A 21,119-nucleotide genomic window follows, 5' to 3' on the forward strand; every position below is an offset into this window, starting at 1 on the left:
ACTGCCATTAAAGTTTTGTGCAAAAACAACTAAGGCTAATTGGTTCTTGTAGATGAAATGTGAATGGTTTTATTTTGTATAATTGGTTCTTCTGATGTGTGTTTTGTAATGTCAATAAGTCGATGAAAGCATTATACAATATCTTTAATCAGCTTTTCATGGACCCGTTGCTGCATCAGAGTAAACAAAAACTCAGAATACTTGAAATTCTTATACTAATAGGAATATACATAAATTGATGAATATTTATTGTATTCTGGGGAAAATTTTCTCATGGGAGATCAAAGATAAATATTCCAGATGAAAAATCAATACAAGATAACCATATCTCTTGTAGAGTTACTAAAGTGCACACTTCATACCTAGTAATGATATATACTTGCTTATGTAATATTGATGCTAAATGGCACTTGGTAAAAGAAAGGAGTGTCTTGAAATTTGGAGCCACCTTTTTCTAAAATATATGTGTGTATGGTCTATTGGAGCACAGGGGCTGGTTTAGGTAATGATACAGAGTGGTATATGGTTTTCTGGTAATTGCTGTCATGATCTGGTATATTATATAGGAGGGTGACAGTCATTGAGAGTAAAACCTCATCTTATACTCTACTAAAATTTAAACAATTAAAGGTGGATGATGTGTTGCACTACATCAATGAGACAGCAACCCCCATGCACCCCTTAAAAAAAAAAAAGTAAAAATTACACATTATTTTTATTTCATATAATGAACTAAAGAAATTCTGATACCAGTGATATCTAGTTTTAAAATGCAAGTATATTTATTAAATTTTATTTCATTATGAACTAAAGAAAATTCTGATTTCAGTGATGTCTTAAGTTTTATACAATATTCTTTATTAACTTATAATATACCACCACTAAGGGTCATTTATGCATGGTCCCTCAAAATATGACACAATAGAAATGATTGCACCCAAAGTACTGTATAAACTTCATAAAATATGTCAAGATGTGTCTGACCACTTGAAATTATTATAGGAATGAAGTGATGTTGTTTTAAGTGTATTTTTACATTGCTAAGATATTAAATTCGATTTGTTTAAGTACTTTAATTGTCCTTCACACTATCTAAAACAATGTAGCATTGCATAAAATGTTCACTATAATAATAATAAATGTTGTCTATATCTATGAAAATTTTAGTCTGGATTAAATCCAGTCTCAACATCCATGCCATGTTTTTATAAATACCTAACTAAATAATAATTTATAGAACAATTGAAAGCTGATTTCCCAAGGCAGTTGTATAAAATCATTTGGAAATTTGACAATGAACAGAATTGTAATACTTTATTTTGACAAATAATAACATATAAGACAGACTTGAGAATTCTATGTCTATTTTATTATGGAATAAGTTGCAAAAGATATGATTTATGAGAATTGAGTAATTATGCCCCCGCCTTAGGGGAGGGGGCGTTAAGTTTTACCCATGTCCGTCTGTACTTATGTATATACATACGTATACGTCCTAAAATTGGTTTCCATTCTCTAACTCTAGTTAACCTCAACCAAATGTTAAAAAACTTATACACAATGCTTATATTACCAACAAACACAGATCAAGTTTGATTTTTTTTTTGTGGCGTCACTTTTACTGTTCTAGAGTTATGCCCCTTTACAAATGGAAAAATTGCTGAAATTTTAGTTTCCATTCTCTAACTTTAGTTTGCCTCAAGCAAATGTCAATGCCTTTTTCACAAACATTTGAAAACCAGCATTGTTATTAAAGACTTAATTACCAGATAACTGTAATTTTTATTATTAAGTATGATAAAGGATATAGAATTTTTGAAAAAGATGTAAAATGAAATTTGGTTTAATCTGATTTTCATTGAAGAAGTTCATCAATCCACACTGGGGAAAAAATGAAAATATTGAAAAACACATCTACATGTACAAGTTTTGTCTCTTTTTAAAATCATGCTTTTCCGAAGTCAGGAGCCTCTGACCTTTGTTAGTCTTGTATGATTTTTAATTTTAGTTCATTTATATGTTTTAGAGTTTAGAATGATATCTATTTTCACTGAACTTAAGTACACATTTTTGTTTAGGGTCCAACTGAAGCCTGCCTCTGAGTGCGGGATTTTCTTGCTGTGTTGAAGACCCATAATGTGGCCTTCTGCTGCTTTCTGCTCTTTGGTCGGGTTGTTGTCTCTTTGACACAATCCCCATTTCCATTCTCAATTTTATTTTATTTTGAAAAGTAATGTGCAGTAATTATTCAACCAAAATATCATAATCCAATCCAGTTTCTAGCAAATATATCTATCAAGTTTGGAATTTAAAAAGCAGGTTACAAGTTAGAGGTTGTATTTATACAGGGTTGTGGTCATCCCTTTTATTTTAAGCCTATAATTTATTGTCTACTAGGCTCCTTTCTGTTAAACCCTAGATCTATTATATTTTTAAAACATATGCAATATCACTATTTAAATTTTCTTGATATTTTCTTTTTTTTAGAAAAATGTAAATATGAAACTGGTCCTTGGAGTGAATGTGATATCACCTCGGATACCATAAAGATGACTATGACCTTGAAATCAGGAGAAATGAAAGAATGTCCTTCAACAAAAATATTAACCAAGAAGTGTAAAAAACGTTAGTAAACTATCATGTAAGCATGTCTATTTGTGGGTAAAAGTTTCTATAGCATTTCTAATAAAAACTGAAGACGGTAGAAATGATTTAAGCATTAATTAAGTCTTCAAGAAATCAAAAATGTTTTTTAGGTCAAGAGGTGACAGTATAACAAGTTGAATTTGGCTGACAATAAGGTTCAAAACATGGGAACTAAGGGGAAATAACTCTTATTCAATTTGCTTTAACTAAAAACTATGAATTGAAAAAAATATTTGAGGATAAACTTTTCATTTTATTTTAAAAAGTTCTAAGGTGACTTAATTTAACTGGTCAAAGTGAATAGTAATAGCCTGACATTGGGTACATTAAATGAAATGTATGTTTTATATATTATGTTACAGCTTGTAAATACACAACAGGAAAGTATGGACCATGTGTAAATGGAATTACAGAAAGAGTTGATAAATTAAAGAAAAAAAGCAGAGATATTTGTGAACCAGTACGAACATTGACCAAAAAATGTCGCGGACGGAATAAAATAAAGAAAATAAAAGGTATGAAGAATTAATTTACACAGAGGATTATAGGTTTGTAAATTTTAAACTGCATTAATTTGTTTACAGTTAAAATAGTTATATTCTGATAACACTGTTAAAATTGTGACTATTTTTATGCCCTTACCTGCGATAGAAGAGGGGCATTATGTTTTCTGGTCTGAGCTTCCATTCATTCGTCATTTTTATGCCCCACCTACAAAAGTAGAGGGGCATTATGTTTTCTGGTCTGATTGTCCATTCATTCTTCATTTTTAAGCCCCACCTACAAAAGTAGAGGGGCATTATGTTTTCTGGTCTGTGTGTCCGTTCGTTCATCTGTCCATTTGTTTGCCCATTCGTTTGTCTGTCCGTTTTTTCATCCATTTGTTCATTCGTCTGTCCCGCTTCAGGTAAGAGTTTTAGAATGATAGTGCGAGTGGGGCATCTGTGTACTATGAACACATTCTTGTTTTGTATGTCTTATTTTCTTCCGAGGAAACCATTATACAGGGTTTAGACTTTTCTCTGTGTCCACACTTATTTCTACTGAAAGAATGATAGATAAATGAGGTTTTTTGTTTACTTCCATAAATTTGGGGAATTATCATTATTTCCAATTATTAACCAACTAATAAAATTGAGAAAGGAAATGGTGAATATGTCAAAGCGACAACCACCCGACCATAGAGCAAACAACAGCCGAGTACATTATTGCCAAAAATGACTGGTTATTAAAAACAACATATTTTCTGTAATGGCCCTGTTTTTCTGTAATGACCCTGTTTTTTTCTGTAATGGGCCTGTTTTTCTGTAATGCCGGCCCTGTTTTTCTGTAATGGCCCTGTTTTTCTGTAATGGCCCTGTTATTTCTGTAATGGCCCTGTTTTTCTGTAATGGCCCTGTATTAATGCCCAGCTTGTCTGTATTAAGCCCAGTTAGGGTTTTTAATAAAGTTAATAAAATTAAGCTGTGAAGAGTATAATACCTTTTTGTATTTTAATTAATTTAGTAACCAGCAACAAACATTAAAGAACCATATAAAGGGATCACTGTTCATCCTGTTTTTCAACACATAACTTAATTCTCTTAACTTAATATCTTGGATATTTGGTATATTTAAAGCTTGATCATGGTGAAGTACAAATTATTTTTTTTCAAACTAAACTGTCATTAAAAGAGTAAGAGAGTACATCAAGTTGGCAGCAACACATACACTTTTTTCAGTTGGTTAATAAATGTATTAAGAAATGGGTGTTTTTATAATGGCCCTGTTATATGTCCTCGGTCAGTAATAATGGCCATTGATGTCTGAATTGGCCCTCGGCGTTGCCTTGGGCCATTACATACTTCCTCGACCATTATTACAGATCTTGGACATATAACAGGGCCATTATAAAACTACCCATACTATAATAATGAATACACATACCACTAAATTTCAATTGAAATTTTATGAAAGATTTTTGTTTTAGATATAAACGTGGAGAATGTTGAAATAAAATCAACGGTACCAATTTTGTTGCACCAGATGCGCATTTCGACAATATATGTCTCTTCAGTGATGCTCGTGGCCAAAATATTTGAAATCCAAAGCTTATATAAAAGATGAAGAGCTATAATCCAAAAGGTCAAAAAAGTATAGCCAAATTCGTGAAAGGAATCAGAGCTTTGCATTGGAAAATTAGATTATCATGGGAATTGTGTCGATAACAGATAACATATTTTTATCTGATTGAAGCGTTACAAAACTGTTCTTATTTTAGATTACGGTAGTACTGGAAATTAAAAAAATAAAAACATAAAATGTAGATGATGGAAGATTTTTTGTGAGAAATCACCATTTGATCTGATAATATTCTGTTATAAGATAGTTTTTCAAATCAATGTTATCATATTATGTCATGGACTATAAGGAAACAATTCATCGGAAACTAAACCGTGTGGATTGATGGATGATGTTTTGTGACAGCTTGATCTAATATTGCTATATTTCATTCAAAACTCTCCAGAATATCTTTTTTGATTGATATAAAGTTAATTAATTTTAAGAGATTTGTTTTATGAGGCAATTGCAGGGTTGTTATTTTTTATAGAGATTTGGATATGGGGGTTGTTCATTTCATGTTATAAATAGGTAGGCCAGCTGAGGGATTTTCTCCCTGTGTTGAAGACTCATTGATGGCCTTTGGGTGTTGGCCGTTGGCTGCTCTTATGTCGGGTTGTTGTCTAGACCCCATTTCCATTTCCATTTTTTTATTTCCCTATTCTTGATATTTTTTGTTCATTCAATATTTTCTATTCTTTATTGATCTGAGAACTGCCTTATTTTCTTTTTTCTTTATTTGATTGACCTAGCTAGCTGTTTTTCACTATTCGTTTTTTCTTTGTGCCATTTTCTGTAGATTATAGACCCAATGTATTAATTCTGTAAACCCCATTCAGAACCTTTTTTTTTCTTTTGTTTCCTTTCATCTATTTCTAATGCACAGTTTTTGGCTTTGTTTACTGATCATGCAGTAGGCAATTAATTACAATTGAGTTTATTTTAGGCCTACATAGTGAATGAATTAAAAAAAAAACCAGGCAATTGAAAGATAGTCCCATAAGATATACTTTAGGTGATAAATATAGATGGCATATATGAATCATGTTCATTTTTATATAATAACTTATCAGATTCAAGTATTTTTCAAAGATGCAATTATAAAAATAACTGTTAAAAATACATCTGATATAATTGTCAAATTTAAATAAACTATAATAATGATAGATAATAATGTAACAGTTCAGTTCTTTTTTTTTTAATAAATACTAGGGTATGTTGTTTTTTTTTAATCAATATTCAAAGTAAATAAAAACAGTTGGGAGCTAGATATGTCTCAGTTGCATCATTAAGACATATATCAAATCATGTGGGTCTTCAAACATCTTGTAAGGGGAGATAATTAACATTTGATATTTGAAACATTTGACCAAGTCAAATAATTAAAAGTTATCCCTGTGACAAGGACGCGGTGTGTCAGTGTAAGATCACCCCGATGGCCGGAGGCCAGGGGGTGATCTAACAATGACACACCAAGTCCGAATGGGATATAACTATTTTACATCCCAGCTGTTTTAGATTAGACGGAAAACCATTTACAATTCATAAAATCTAGTTTAGAATTCCACATAACCATTATAATATACTTTATATATAATTACTATATGATGTATACCCTTAATGACCCTCAAACACGATGAGTATAGATATTAAATAATGTCAACTCGCCCCACTTGCCAATCGGCCCACACTATATCGCCACTTTATAAAAAAAATCGCCCCACTCTTGTTTACTGACTCGCCCCACTTATGAAAAAGTGTAAAATCAAATTGAACAATCAGTCTGAAAACTCAATTATTCATGTTATTAACGAAGAAGGTTTAAACCCCACTGAATAAAGATTTGACGACTCGCCCCACTTATAAAAAGATCTTGCTTCCTTTAAGTATGTCAAATTACTATCAATTCGTACCCAGTCGTTCTGGTGTAGTGGTATGTACCGCAGTCTTCACGCTGAGTGGCAGCCCTGGCAGCCCAGGCTTGTAAAATTGCTCTCGGGCCTGTAAAATTCATATCTACAGGCCAACAGAATCTAACTAAAAAATGTCAAAAATTGAACTCCGGTCCTGTATATTTTTAACAGTTCATCGTGAAGACTGTACCGTGGCTTGATATGCTAAAGGTCTTGAGTTCGAATCCAAGCATATACACTGGATTTTTTCTACGTGAATTTTGATAGATAGTCTTTTCCGTATAATTAATTATAAGTTTTATAGTGGATTTGACATTTCCGCCAAAATGTTACAGAACAAAGGAAAGCGTGCATAACACAGAAACTCAAACTGGGGTGATCTGGTAGGGGTGATCCGGCTCAGATCACCCCTGTTAGAACAAAGGAGCTGGGATGTAATTTCAAGGAAAGGGTAAAAGATTGGGACATTTATATTTATTGGGGTATCATTTTATTGGAGTTCAATGAAGCTGGCATATGAGAGGATGAATTGCTTTTTTCCTGTTATTCTGATCTTTTCTTGAAGTTTTATTACCTCATTATTTTCTACTCTTTATTTTTTTACCTAGTTTTCTCCATTCTTCATTTTTTTTTTGGCCTTTTTTCTGCACATTTTGCCTATTATTCTGTTATCACATATTTTATTCCAAATGTGGTCTTATACATTTAGTTAACACAGCATATTTAAAAATTTGGTGGAGTATGCAAAAAGTAGTTTTTATTTTTCAGAAGAATTCTAAATTCATAAAAACATTGACAATAACGGAACTAAATGATTGTCCGTCACTATTAATGACTTCCTTAACCTCTACTTGACGCATAATCTATTTATATTTTTTCTTTGTATGTAAAGACCTAAAGGCACTTCACCTTTTACTTACTCTAAAATCATCTTGACAAAACCAGAACTATCTTGAACAATGCAGAAATAATAGAAAATTAATCATGTACTATTTGGTAATTAAGTACATTTTAAGTAAGAATAATTATTACAAGAATTATTAATAAATTCATAAAATCAAAATCAAAACTTGTCTAGAAATATGATTATTATTGACTTAAAATTCACAACTAATAGAGTCATTTATTGTCTTCGGTTAGCATTTTTTATCATTATATCAAAAACTGACAGATTATATAATAAATGGATGGTTTTAAACCTCAATTTTATTGTCAAAAGATCATATCTGATCGACTTAAATAATGATAAGTATGTAACAGGAACAAAAGAATGACAAATCTCTTTGTATGAAAAGTATTGTGGAAGTAATAAAAATGTTTTCAATAATTGAATCATATAATTTTATTTCACATGCCAATTATATCATGGATGTATTGCCATCTCTTGGTTTCAGTCATAGTTATCTATGTATATTCAAGAAAATCTTCTTCTGAGAAACCACTCAACTAAACTTGAACTGAAAGATCCAAGTTATGAACGTTTGTTACGCCCCTCTGCGGTGGAGGGGGCATTTAGTTAAACCCTTGTGTGTCTGTTTTTCCATTTTCTAATCTTTAAGTTTGCTTCAGCTAAATGTTATTAATCTTATACATAATGTTTAATATCACCAAACATAGTTCAAGTTCAAATAAGGGTAGCTTCACTGTCATCATCCTTCAGTTATGTCCCTTCTTAAGGAGGTAGACCTAGGTTAAGGGAGATAACTCTTTAAATCAGTCAAGCGTTTGTAAAAGTCAAGTTCACCTATGTATTTTAAGCATTTACCTGAAACAGATTGAAAATAATCTATGTAACCTAGAAGCTTAGAATATGTTTTTGAAAATGGTTGACACAAACGTACTGATGATTTTAAGAGTTATTTCCCTTAACCCAGGTCTACCACCTTAAATGGAAAAATGCTACAGTTGTCATATCACACTATATTTTTAGTTTGCCTCAACTCTATAAATGTTATAAAACTAATACTTGAAGCTAAATATCACCAAACACAGATCAAGTTCCAATATCATAAGGGTGGTGTCACTTTCACTGTCCTTGAGTTATGTCCCTTTATAAATGTAGAAATTGCTAAATTTGTCATGCCTGCAGTCTTTAATTGTAGTCACTTGTCTTAACTCCAAAAGTTATGTAACTATATTTAATGCTTATTACAACCTAACACACATCAAGTTACAATATAGCTGTTGTCATTACACTGTTCTGGATTTATAATATGGAAAAAATTGCTAAATTTGCTGGTTCCGCAATTGAACTTTAGTTTGCTCTGATAAAATGCTTAAAATACAGCGAACCACAGATCAAGCTTGGGTTTAGGTTGTGTAACTGACATCATTCTCAAGTTATGTTCTTTCATAAAGGAAGAATAGCTGCATTTTTGGTTTATTTACAAGCTGGGGCATCTGTGTCCCATGAAACAACATTTTTATTTTATTTTGCTTGGTTCCTGCCTGCAATCAATATGTATGTGACCTAAACATAGATTATAGGGTTAAATGTATTAATTATTTACCCCTTAAAGATACAGAAAATCAAATAGCAACAACAAGATTCATCTTCTATCCATTACCATGCGTGTAGCTATGTTTACGTCAAAACGCCCAGGCATACACTTGAATTTGGTAAAAAAAAATATTTTCATCTAAATAGAAATAAAAGAATTGGTTAACAGTACATCAAACTTCTAAGTCTTTCTTCAATTGCTTGTAATTGCAAATAACAGTGACGTAAATTAGTATTAAATATTTGTTCATTTTCTGACGTAAATTCTATAGTACTCTGACTTTCCTTCTTTTTTTTTTTTTTAGAAATTCATTATAAGCTAAGATTCGATATGTGGTTTGAAATTTTTGTTGCGAAAGCGAGACATTTCGATCCTAAATTTCATCGGCGGTGCCAATATAATTTATAAATATATACTCTACATTTAGGTTCATTAATGTGGTCAAATTTTTTAAGATATCAATAACTTTGTCAAACATTCGTACAATTTTACAGTAGCTGGACAAAAACTGTTAATGGTCAAAGGAGTATCCAGAGCATAGTGACGAAATTATATATGATGAGTTTTCCCGTATTTTATGGATTTTTCAGTTTTATACTGACAAGCGGACTGATCTTTGAGCAATTTAATTCAGATCATCTGGCCACCGTTTAATAACATATTGCACAGAGTGGCAAGCTTTTAAATACTTTCTTTCATTGAAATAGATACGACTTCGACAGAGAGGACATGGTATATATTGTCCATATATCACATGTATTAACAACACTATGTACACAAATAAAAAAAAATATTTGAAGACAAAACCAGTAAAACATATTAAACAAAACTATCTGTCATAGTGATATATGAGGGTCTGGATTGGGGGAAAACAGGGAGTTTGGGGGTGGGTTGTCATATTTTTTTTATGTTCTGTCATTCTTTTGGTCATTCTTATCTCTTCGGCGAGAGATTTATGCTTATTCTTAAAGTTATGTGTCCCTTTTGAATTTGCCACTGCACTATACAAATGAAATCATTTATCAATTTTGATTAATATCTGATTGAAACCAACCACAAAATAATATAAATATTTCTATCTATTTGTGATAAATTGGATATAAGGGATTCAATATCAGTAGATCAGCTGACATAGGGTGACATGTTGTTATTGTACGATTCTTTTTTTTCTTATTTTTTTAAATCCACACCTTCTTTCGAGGGCTTAGTTATTGAAATTATTTAAATGGACCAGTTTTGATGAAACTATAACATAATGTTAACCACCATGTGTAGTTGTGCACCTGACTTTGGAATTACAAAATGTCTGTCATTGCCGTGGAAAGTGACAGCCAAAATATGAAAAATATAAATACATTTCAAATTATCTGAAACTTCTTTGATATTAAGAGACCCATGTACACTTTAACATGATACATTTTTATTTCAGATGGGGGAGGGAAATTTTCATACAAGATTCAAGACAGAACATAAGTGTTAAATTAATTCTACAGACATTAAATGTTATATGATGGTATATTATTTTTGGGAGCACAATATGCAGCAGTTAAGTTTGACTTTGAAATTTTTAAAATGGCGACCTTTGCCATGGAAACTAAAAAAAAATATTTAAAAAATCAAGGTTTGTCACGCTTGTTTCGAGCAACATTGATGTGACTTTTGTAAGACGAAACATGCGTCTGGCGCAAGTACACAATTTCAAACCTGGTACCTGGTTAATTTACATGATAAGTTTATAAACCTCCATATTTTGTCATGAAATTGTGCAAAAATTAATATTCCAGACCAAGAAAAAATAACTAATGAAAATATTTGATTCTCGATAACTTTTAAACTTCCGGATTCTTCTCCAACGCTAATCCACTACCAGCAGGTTATTTGGCCTGGACACGCTTGTGCATTCAGGCCCCTCACCGAGGTTTTGGCGTACACGTAAAATTGACCTAGCTACGCCACTGATTACCACCAAAATAATTAGATAACTTGTAGAAGTAATTGCCCTTGAACCAAGATTTTTGACAGTTCTTCATGTTTTTTGCAAACTATCTCAAAAATGCCATACCAGATACAGGTTACGTAAGTAGAAACAGCCTAAATGACAAAGAAGAACTACATGTAGCATCTACTAAAATGCTAATAAGATTGAAACCAATAAAGGAGTTATTGCCCTTAAATGAAAGATAGTTGACTAATTTTTAGCTCACCTGGCCCATATAGGAGTTATTGCCCTTGAATGTCAGCTTATCACTAACTTTCAAGTTTTCCCCTTTTATTTTTGAAAACTATCAAGATGAATAGAAACTGTAAAGAGCAAAGATTTTATGCAATCATAGATCTGCAAAAACGTTTGTTAGACGCAAAATATTGGATGACACATTACAGGAGTTATTGCCCTTAATACTGATTATATCAAAAGAGAGGTAAAATTATATTTAAACAGCAAAAATTATCATCAGTACAACTTTTGTTTTTTACATTTGAGCTCAATAATTCATAGACTTGTTACAGAGCCTTGGTTTTAATTTTGGGAAAAAGAAATTATAATGACCTCTGTTTATATTGCAGGAGAATGTATTTATGACAAAGGATCTTGGGAAAACTGTGATCCTGTCACGAATAAAAGAGCAAAGGTCAAATCATTGAAATCTGGTAACCCTAAAAAATGTAAGGCTGAGAAAAAAGTTTATAGATCTTGTGTAAGAGCTAATGGACAAGGTATGATATATTTAGTTTGCTTTGTTACATCTTTATTATTAAGTAAATAATAAAAAAACATACAATGACAGTTTAATGAATATTACTGCAAGCCTCATTTTATAAATTTATGTGATTTCTGCATTTAGACGTCGCATAGCACCATCCATTTTGATTGAATTTATATACTCTTTCATACTTTTTGTGCTCCATTTATGGGCATTATGTTTTCTGGTCTGTGGGTCTGTCTGTCTGTTCATTCGTTTGTCCGTTCTTCTGTCCATTTGCATAAATTTTTTGGTCCAGGTAGTTTTTGATGAAGATGAAGTCCAATCAACTTAAAACTTAGTACACATTGTTTCTTATGATATGATCTTTCTAATTTTAATGCCAAATTAGAGATTTATCCCATTTTCACGGTCCACTGAACATTGAAAATGATAATGCAGATGGGGCAATCATGTACTTAGGACACATTCTTGTTTTCATCACTTTTCCATTCTTTAGTTCATTCAAGATAAAGACAAATATAGAAAAAAAGGAGATGGTGTATGATTGCCACTGAAACAACTCTTCACAAGAGACCAAATCTTTAAGTGTTTGTAAAACTTTGTATATATATGAGCTGCTAAGTGTTAAACTTTATCTTCTATAAAAGCAGATGAAAGTTTTCAAATTTTATTTTTTAGGGTATATCAAATGTATAGGACTTGGAGTTATAAAATGATTATGGTTCTTTTTATTATGTCTTTCAGATCGTTGCTTTTTTGGTGTTTGGGGAGACTGGTCAGATTGTCAGAACGGCGTACAGAAGAAACAAAGACAAGTAGTACAAGGTGGAGTTGATTGTCAGAAGCGAGCAGTAAAGACACGACCATGTTCATGATTAAACACTATAAAATCATAATCATGTTCATGATTAAACACAATAAAATCATAATCATTTTCATGAATAAACACTTTATAAACATTGTCAGGTTCATGATTAAATTCCATATAACAATAATCCGTTATAACACAGTAAAATAAGTCGCATTATCATGATTTTTTTTCACATTTAAAAAACATAATTAACATAACCATGCATATTCATGTGTAACTTTTTTTAATGATTATGATCAAAAGCTTTTAAAATCTTGACTGAGATTCTGTCATTTCTCAAGGAAGTCATTGAGCCAAAAATTAGGGGGAGGGGCTTTTTCCAGGAGCAAAACTGCTGCCTCTCGGCCCTGACCATTTATTCATGGATTATCAAGTTGACTTTGAACTTTTCAATGGTTTACATGATAAAGAAGTGTCAATTTTGAGTTAAGCATTTTCAATATTCTATCAAATTACAGATATCCAAGACATAACTCTGTGTCCTCTGTGTCAACGGTTTATTGAAAATTAAAACCAGTTATGTAAAATCTGTCAAGATAACTAAATCTGTACATGTTTTTTAACCGCAAAGCACTGTCATGACCATGATTAAGAGAATATATTTATATTCGAGTATGTGTTTTATTGATTTTGTTAGACAATCAATGTTTTGTATATACATTAATGACTATTATATGGTTTTGGGCTGATATTTTGTAAATAATATTTATTTATTCATGATTCAGTATTTTCCTTCACCTTTAATTTCTAAATACTTAAAAAAGTATTTTTATGATAGTTCAATTTTGAAAGCTTTTATTTTCCACTGCAAACAAGGACTTGTGCAATATCGTTTGCTTAACCAGGTATTTCTTGGAATTTTACTCTGCAGTATATGTGATAAAATTAAGGAAATGGATTATATTAAGCACTGCAAAATTAAACTATGTGACAAAATGACATATATATATTTATCAATATTAGAATAAAAGGAAAATGATAAAAAGACAAAGATTTTGTTATGCTACCACCTTAATTTTACTTCTAGGGGATTTTATTTTATATATTTAAGTTTCAAAAAATTGATTTGCTTCAAAGATAAATTTTCATATTGAAATGTGTGCACTAAAATTTTCTATTTGATATATTTTATATGATCAATATTCAAAGTTTCTATTATTTTATAAACTATATGTATTAATGTTATTTTTCTATATATTATTTACATTCAATTGGTGGTTGTTGGAATTAATATAAACAATATTGACTTGCCTGTTCTCTTTTTGTGTATTCAGTGGTATATTTTAACCTACAATTGTACAGTCAAAGGGAAATAACTCAATTCATTATGCTGCAAAGTATTCCCATATACTATACACTGTTTAATTTGAAATTTGCTGTGCAAATATATGTACAACTTATTGCTATTTAGGCAATTTAGAGAAACAGTCACTTTATAGACAACTTCCTGTTGGGTCAACTCACTTCACTGTGATGCTTGAAAGGGTCATCAGTCCAGACAAAAGTGTTGCCTGTCCTGGAGGTAGAACATCCATGAAATTAAGGGATACCACCAATACATTAAAATCAAAGTGCAATATTTGTTTTACATAGAAAACTGTAATAACTAATCAATGGCCTTGCTCTTTCTGACATTTTTTCGGGTAAAGCCCTAATGAGCTGAGGGAAATGAGTAATTACTTTAGAAAGTGAACATTTTGAAATTCAATTGATGGTTGACCCGGCTCCAAATATTTTTTACATAAATTCAAAGTAATATAACAATGCTTTGTTTGAAATGTTTTAATTGTTTTTGTTTTTGTTTAAAGTGTTTTAACATAGTTTAAATGTGGCAAGTTTAATACCACAAATCATTCGTTAAACAGGGACCCAGCTTTAACTGGTTTGTGACATCATGATAAAAGTGTGTAATTTCAGAACTTATGCTGATTGGAATAAATAGCAATTTAAGGTGTATTTAAATCAATTTTTCACTATTCTTAAATATCTTTGCTCACAAGCTTTAGGACTTTATTATTACTGATTACTGTAAAAGGCAATAAAAAATATAGACATACGATTATTGTTTATGTTCTGATATTATTGCTGATGATTTCAACACCCCATTATTTTGGAATATTTACTTATTGAACTATACTATTGAAGCAGGGCTTTAAGTTGTAGTACTTAATCCAATATGTATGCAAAAGTTGTTAGGTATTTTAGCAATCAATACAAAATTCTTGTAGATGTATTTACATGTGTATCTTATTCTGTATGTAATAATGTTTTAATAAGTGTATATTTCTTTAGTCATCTTACCAAATACATTTTGTTTCATATAGAAATAAAATAAATAAATTAATTATGTATTGTTTATTTTACAAAGCCAAATCAGAATTGATTCAAGATTTTTCCATTTTTATACCCTTGTCTAAATTTTGACGGGACATAATATGTAATACAAATGTCCAGCATCAGTCCATCTGTCAGTCTGTCTGTCTGGCGTCTACATGTCGCACCAAAACTTGAGAACCACTTATCCAAATTTCGTCAAACTTAAATAGTTGTTTCTTATGATAGTCAAACCATCTGTATACTTTATGGTTAAAATAACATTTAAACTTTTTGAGTTACAGGACTTTATAACTAAAACAAAGGTGTGTTTTTTTCACATGTTGCAATGTATTTCAAAAAACGATTTATGATTATTGCTTAAAACTTTACACACTTCTTAGTTATATTAATCGAAACTGACATCTATATTGCAAAAAATGTTCATACACCAAATGGGTCATTTTCAAAAAATGTCGAATTTTGAAATTGTAAAAATGATTAAAAGTTACTTATTCAAACAACCCTCTACATAAGCAAATCAAAACAAACAGTACTTTAAGAACAACATATTAAAAGATGCAATCTTAATGATGTCATACAAGAATATGTTGAAACATTTTTTGATCGGTGGTACATTATTTTGTCTATCCTGTTACCATTTTCAAAAGAAATTTTGGGTTATTAAGAAAAGGTTTAGATAAAATTTTAAGCTTGTTTTACGTAGACAGTTAGATGGTTTTCAAGAGAATAAACTTCTATATATATTCATTCTGTGATATAATAGATTATTTGCCAATTTTCCAGGTTGTACTGAAAAATGCCTCTAAAAATTGGTTTTCAAAGGTTGTAAAAATTACCACCAGTCATGCAAGTCTAAGATAGCAATTTATATTGTTCGGCATTTTTTCACCCTTTCAAATAAACCCAACATCAAGTAAATCCCTCATAAGTTAGTTTACTCTTCTCTATATTTCATTGGTAACAGGAACGTACGTTTCTGATATATTACTATATAAAAGTCTATCCTGTTACCTTTTTGTCTATCCTGTTACCGATATCAGTATTGCACCTGCGAATGCTTAATTGGGAAGATTAAGACGTTATAACGTTAAGATGACTTCAAACAACGAAATATTTCATTCGTTTTGCACCTATATGTTAAGATAAAAAAATTAACGACGTTTTTGTCTACAATTGTCTATCCTGTTACTGTAACCATAGCAACCATAGTAACAGGATAGACATAACAGGATAGACAAATTTCTTAGTTTTTGATTGCTGTTGTGAAATAACTACTCCCTTTGGTGAAGTGATTATGTTTTTCTATTGTGGATTTGGTCTCCAACACGTTATTGCACTTTTTACAAGTATACTGTTGGTGTATTTAATCAAAATTGTCGGTAACAACATAGACATGAAAAAAAGTACGCTAAATTTTTTTCACTAAATGTCTTGAAATTTCTTTTCTCTACACTGTCGTTCAAGAAACAAGGCGTTTTAAATGTAAAGATTACTTTGCACTTTTGAGATCAACACTGACTGATTCAATATTCATAGGGAGAATAATTTAACGGCTGATTTAAGTAGCGGTAACAGGAAAGACATGAACCTCCTGTACGCAGATTCAATTTAGTTTGTAGATAATATGTTACATACAATGATATAGAAGCTACGATTTTTCGTTAGAGTAATATTTAACGTTCTTAAAAAGTTCCTTTTGCAGACATCAAGGCGATCAGAAAATCGCAAAAAAATCATTTGAAATGTGTTTTTCTGACACTGTACGCAGACAAATACCCCCAAAATGGGTCTTAAATGCAGTTTAATCTTATGAAAATAGATGTAAGGTGTGTTTATTATTAATGTTCTGAATCACAAATCCGACAAGCTTTCATTTAAACCATTGCAACTGAAATTTCCATTAGAAATAAAAAAAGTTAGCATGGGTGTACTGAAAATTCGACATTTTTTGAAAACGACCCAAATACAGTTGACTATTGCAAACAGTATTAGAAAGTCAGATCAAATACAAAAACTTAACTGTAACAACTGAACCATAACAATGAGGTCAAGGTCAGATGACTACAGCCAGTTTGACATGTATATGTTACAGGGAATTTGTGAAATCAGTGATTTTGTAAAATCACTGAAATTTCAGGGAATTTGTAAAATCACTGAACTGATTAGTGATTTTATAAAATCCCTGATTTTGACCAGTGATTTTACAAAATCCCTGAAATAATTAAGATCTTTTTTACAGATTCACTGATTAAATTCAGGGAATTTGTAAAATACATTCATTCATTTTTATTTAGAAATCTGTGAAAAAAGACTACAACAATTACACTAAATAAGTTTGAGGTTAATCTAGTCTTTATTTTAATATTAATTGAGCGGTTTTCATGCACAAAACAACTGACATACTGTAGAACAATGGCTCAGGCACAAATGTCTTGAAATCAAGAGCAAACATACACACAAAAGTTACTTCAAATAATTGAGGTAAAATTAAAGTGCAACATATGGAACCAGGGAAAATATGATAAACATTTTGGAATATTTTGTCAATGAGCCACAGAAAGAAGACACAACAAGCTCTTATCACTACCGTGTTTGAAAGAAAGTTACTGTTTATTATAGTTTTTCTGTATAATTACTGTAGAAAATAAAACCAATTACATCAATTTTTTTAAATCAAATATAAAAACTGAACATAAGGTTGATTGCTGTCATTACAGAAGAAAAAAATAATATGTAAGGTATAAGAAATTGAGTGGGTTAGGGTATGAGATCCAGTGGCAAATATTACATGCATATCAGATCAAGAGCATCTTATTGCTGCATGAAAATTGATGTATAAAAATCAAATAAGTGTTGTATTATTAATTTGCTGCCTACAAAATAACATTTATATTCACAAAATAATAATAAAAAAAGACAACAGAAAATTTTGGTAATAATACTTTGTTTTGTACTTGCATGTTTATGAATAGGTTAATCTCACCAAGCAAAAATAAACAAAGTTTTTCCTACTTCGGTCATTTATCAGACACATGTATTATATCACAAAGTGATGGTATAACTTTGAATAAGTTTCTAAAATTTCTCAACTCTTTTAATCCAAATAAAGTAAATATTTTGTTGATAAATGAAGGTATGAAGTTCTTCAATGTGAAGATTTGAAAAAATTGTTAAAAACAATATTCATCAGATGAAGATGTTTTAAAAATATTATGTATGTCTTGAAGACATGTACAGCATAGTTAAGAAAATTCACATATCAATAGCTTATAGTGGTAGGGATGTCACTCAAACTTGTCTTGCAAAAATGAGCAAATTCAGAGTGGTCTAAATACCCGTTTAAATGCCTTTTAGTCATTATCATTATACACAAGTTCTAGCTCATAGTGTTTATTAAACAAATATATTTCTAAATCATTAGTGATCATTCATTTGGTCTATCTTTATATTAAGAAAAACACATTTCTAATAGCATGTTATACTTTGTTGTAATCAGGGATTTTACAAAATCCCTAGCTCTATTTTCAGTGATTTTGTAAAATCCCTAACAATTTCAGGGATTTTACAAAACCACTGAAACTGTTAGTGATTTTACACAATCACTGATTAGTCCAGTGATTTTACAAAATCCCTGATTTTACAAATTCCCTGTAACATATACACCTTATAATCATTTCATACACCAAATATAGTAGATCTATAGCATGCAGTATTAGATCAGAAAAACAGATTAAAACACAAAAACTGAACTTTAACCACTGAACCATAAAAAGGAGGTATCTGAGATATGGACGTGACCATGAGAGCTAAACCTTGTTCACTGATCCTTGAAATAAGGTCGAAGTCTAGTGAAAACTGTCTGAAGGCATGATGACCTTACAAGGTACGCACATACCAAATATCAATATCTTATTACTCATATAAATAAGCGAGATATTATAAAAAACAAAAATCTTAACTTTTTTCAAGTAGTCACTGAACCATGAAAATGAGTCGAGGACAATTGACATATGACAGACGGACACTTCACTAACATAAGGCGTCTATATGCAAGTATCATCGAAGTGTCCAGGTTTGAAACCTTCTGAAATATTAAGCTTTTTAAAAAAGTTAGCTAACGCCGCCAACATCAGATCACCATCCTAATGTCGAGCTTTCTTCGACAGACGTCGCAGGCTCAACAAGAAACGGCTATCTCGATTTATGAAGGTAGAGTACAAACACTAACAATAAATCAATCAATATGTATAAATGTTTATATCTCAAATTAACCCTAAAATTTTTAATAATTTATGAAATAATTGCCACTGGATGTCAGGCTACAATCAATCCATCAAAATTACTTATGTTTGGTAGTTTTGCATGACATCATTAAGTTCATAAGCAAAGAAACTGGTCAAAATATTTCCTAAATTTTATCATCGGCACAAGGACATAATTCGAAGTATAAATGCTTACTGTATCCATCTTATTACTGTGTCCACACTCTTTGTTTTAACATTTCCTCAATTGCAACGCGATTTCGCGGGCATCTTCTAGTATATATATAAAAGCTGAGACTAGTCTCAGATAAAAGTAAGGAGATGTGGTCATTTTTGGTCTTGTTCTTACCCGTCCGGAAATATACACTTGCCAAAGAGTGGCGTCGATTTGTTTGTGCGAAGTAAGTAAGTTAGTAAGTAAAACTTTTTTTTGATTCGGCATATTTACATACATTACAAACATAAGCTCTTATGAGCTTTTCACCGAATATAAAAACATATGCAATAACAAATAAAACAAAGCATTATTATGACAGCAGCATGCAAATAAATAATAAAAAGTAGCACCACATAAAGAATGTATAAATTCGTAGATATGTCCTGTCAGAAGTTGAATTTACTCCGTTTTTGATGTACAAAGAGGGAGAGAGAGTCATGGTCTCTGCACGTAAAAACTCCTTGCAACAACTCTTTGACTGGTCCGGCATGATTTCATGGATGGAGCCACTGTAGCAAGGTTAATTTCAATCCCTATCCAACACAACCTCATTTTTCAGTGACAGTCAAAATGACTAGCCCGTTATTCCTGTAGATTCATTTTACAGGACCTGCATGACCTGCATGTGTACTTTTTGTTAATTTGTTCTTGTCCGGAAAATTCATGAAATATTAGCCACTGGATGTTAAGCAAACGACAATCAATCAACTTGTCTTCCTCTATAAGAACAACAAATGTGTGTCTGGCAATGCCAATATATATATATATATATTGCTCATTTAATTAAAAAAAAAAAAAAAACAATTTACCCACAGGCATTTGTCTCAGATAAAAATTTCCATATTCAGGTATTTAGGGGAAAAAATTCTGAGACAAGTGCCTGTGATTTTATCTAAGGGAAGTCATATCTATTTCCTTTTATTTTTCATACATTTATTAATAGAAGTATTTCTTTTATAGCAAGAACGTATGTTAGTTATAAATTCATGGTTGTCATTTCTTAATCTATCATCAAATTTAACAAGAGGATGTTTCCGTATTAAAACTTATCGTACTTTGTCAAGAGTAAAAAAAATCCAAGTTTGTATTTATAAATGATAAATAGACTCTTCATGCCACGTCTCTGGATGTCATTCAGAATATAATATTCGATCTAAAACAAGGTCAGAGTCAATGGTAAAAAATATGTTAAAGAAATCTAAAGTCAACAAATTGATGATGATGACCTTTAATGTCCAGTTACAAATTAAATGCATATTTGGGACGAAAACATTATAATGCGACATGCAAAATTAACCCTCCTTTGTGCTAGTTTACAAAGCAAATTGGGTATGCAGGGAGATATGTTCTCTATATATTAAACCGTGACACATTATTAATCTGAATCAGAGTCAATCAGTCTTTCTAAAACTATTTAAATTTTCATGCTTAGTGAAGAATTAGCAAAACTCCACCAAATTTTGTCTAATTTTAAAGTCGTTTGTTGCCCAGCCAGACTTTAACCCCCCAACTCGGCCTGCACCGTAGGCGAACACACCTCCCATGAGAACACTGAGGCGGTTACTGA

At 31.0% G+C, this 21,119-nt stretch overlaps 1 protein-coding gene across 1 annotated transcript; it reads left to right on the forward strand.

Annotated features, from left to right (window-relative positions):
* Positions 1-2,488: 2,488 nt before the first annotated feature.
* LOC139491819 (uncharacterized) lies at positions 2,489-15,085 on the forward strand. The gene is made up of 4 exons (XM_071279691.1): positions 2,489-2,625; positions 3,009-3,161; positions 11,726-11,875; positions 12,610-15,085. Exons 1-4 carry the CDS (start codon positions 2,550-2,552, stop codon positions 12,738-12,740), a joined length of 510 nt encoding a protein of 169 aa, XP_071135792.1. The 5' UTR covers positions 2,489-2,549; the 3' UTR covers positions 12,741-15,085.
* Positions 15,086-21,119: the final 6,034 nt, after the last annotated feature.

This window comes from Mytilus edulis, chromosome 10 (assembly GCF_963676685.1).
Source record: "Mytilus edulis chromosome 10, xbMytEdul2.2, whole genome shotgun sequence".
NCBI classification, from domain to species: Eukaryota; Metazoa; Mollusca; class Bivalvia; order Mytilida; family Mytilidae; genus Mytilus; species Mytilus edulis.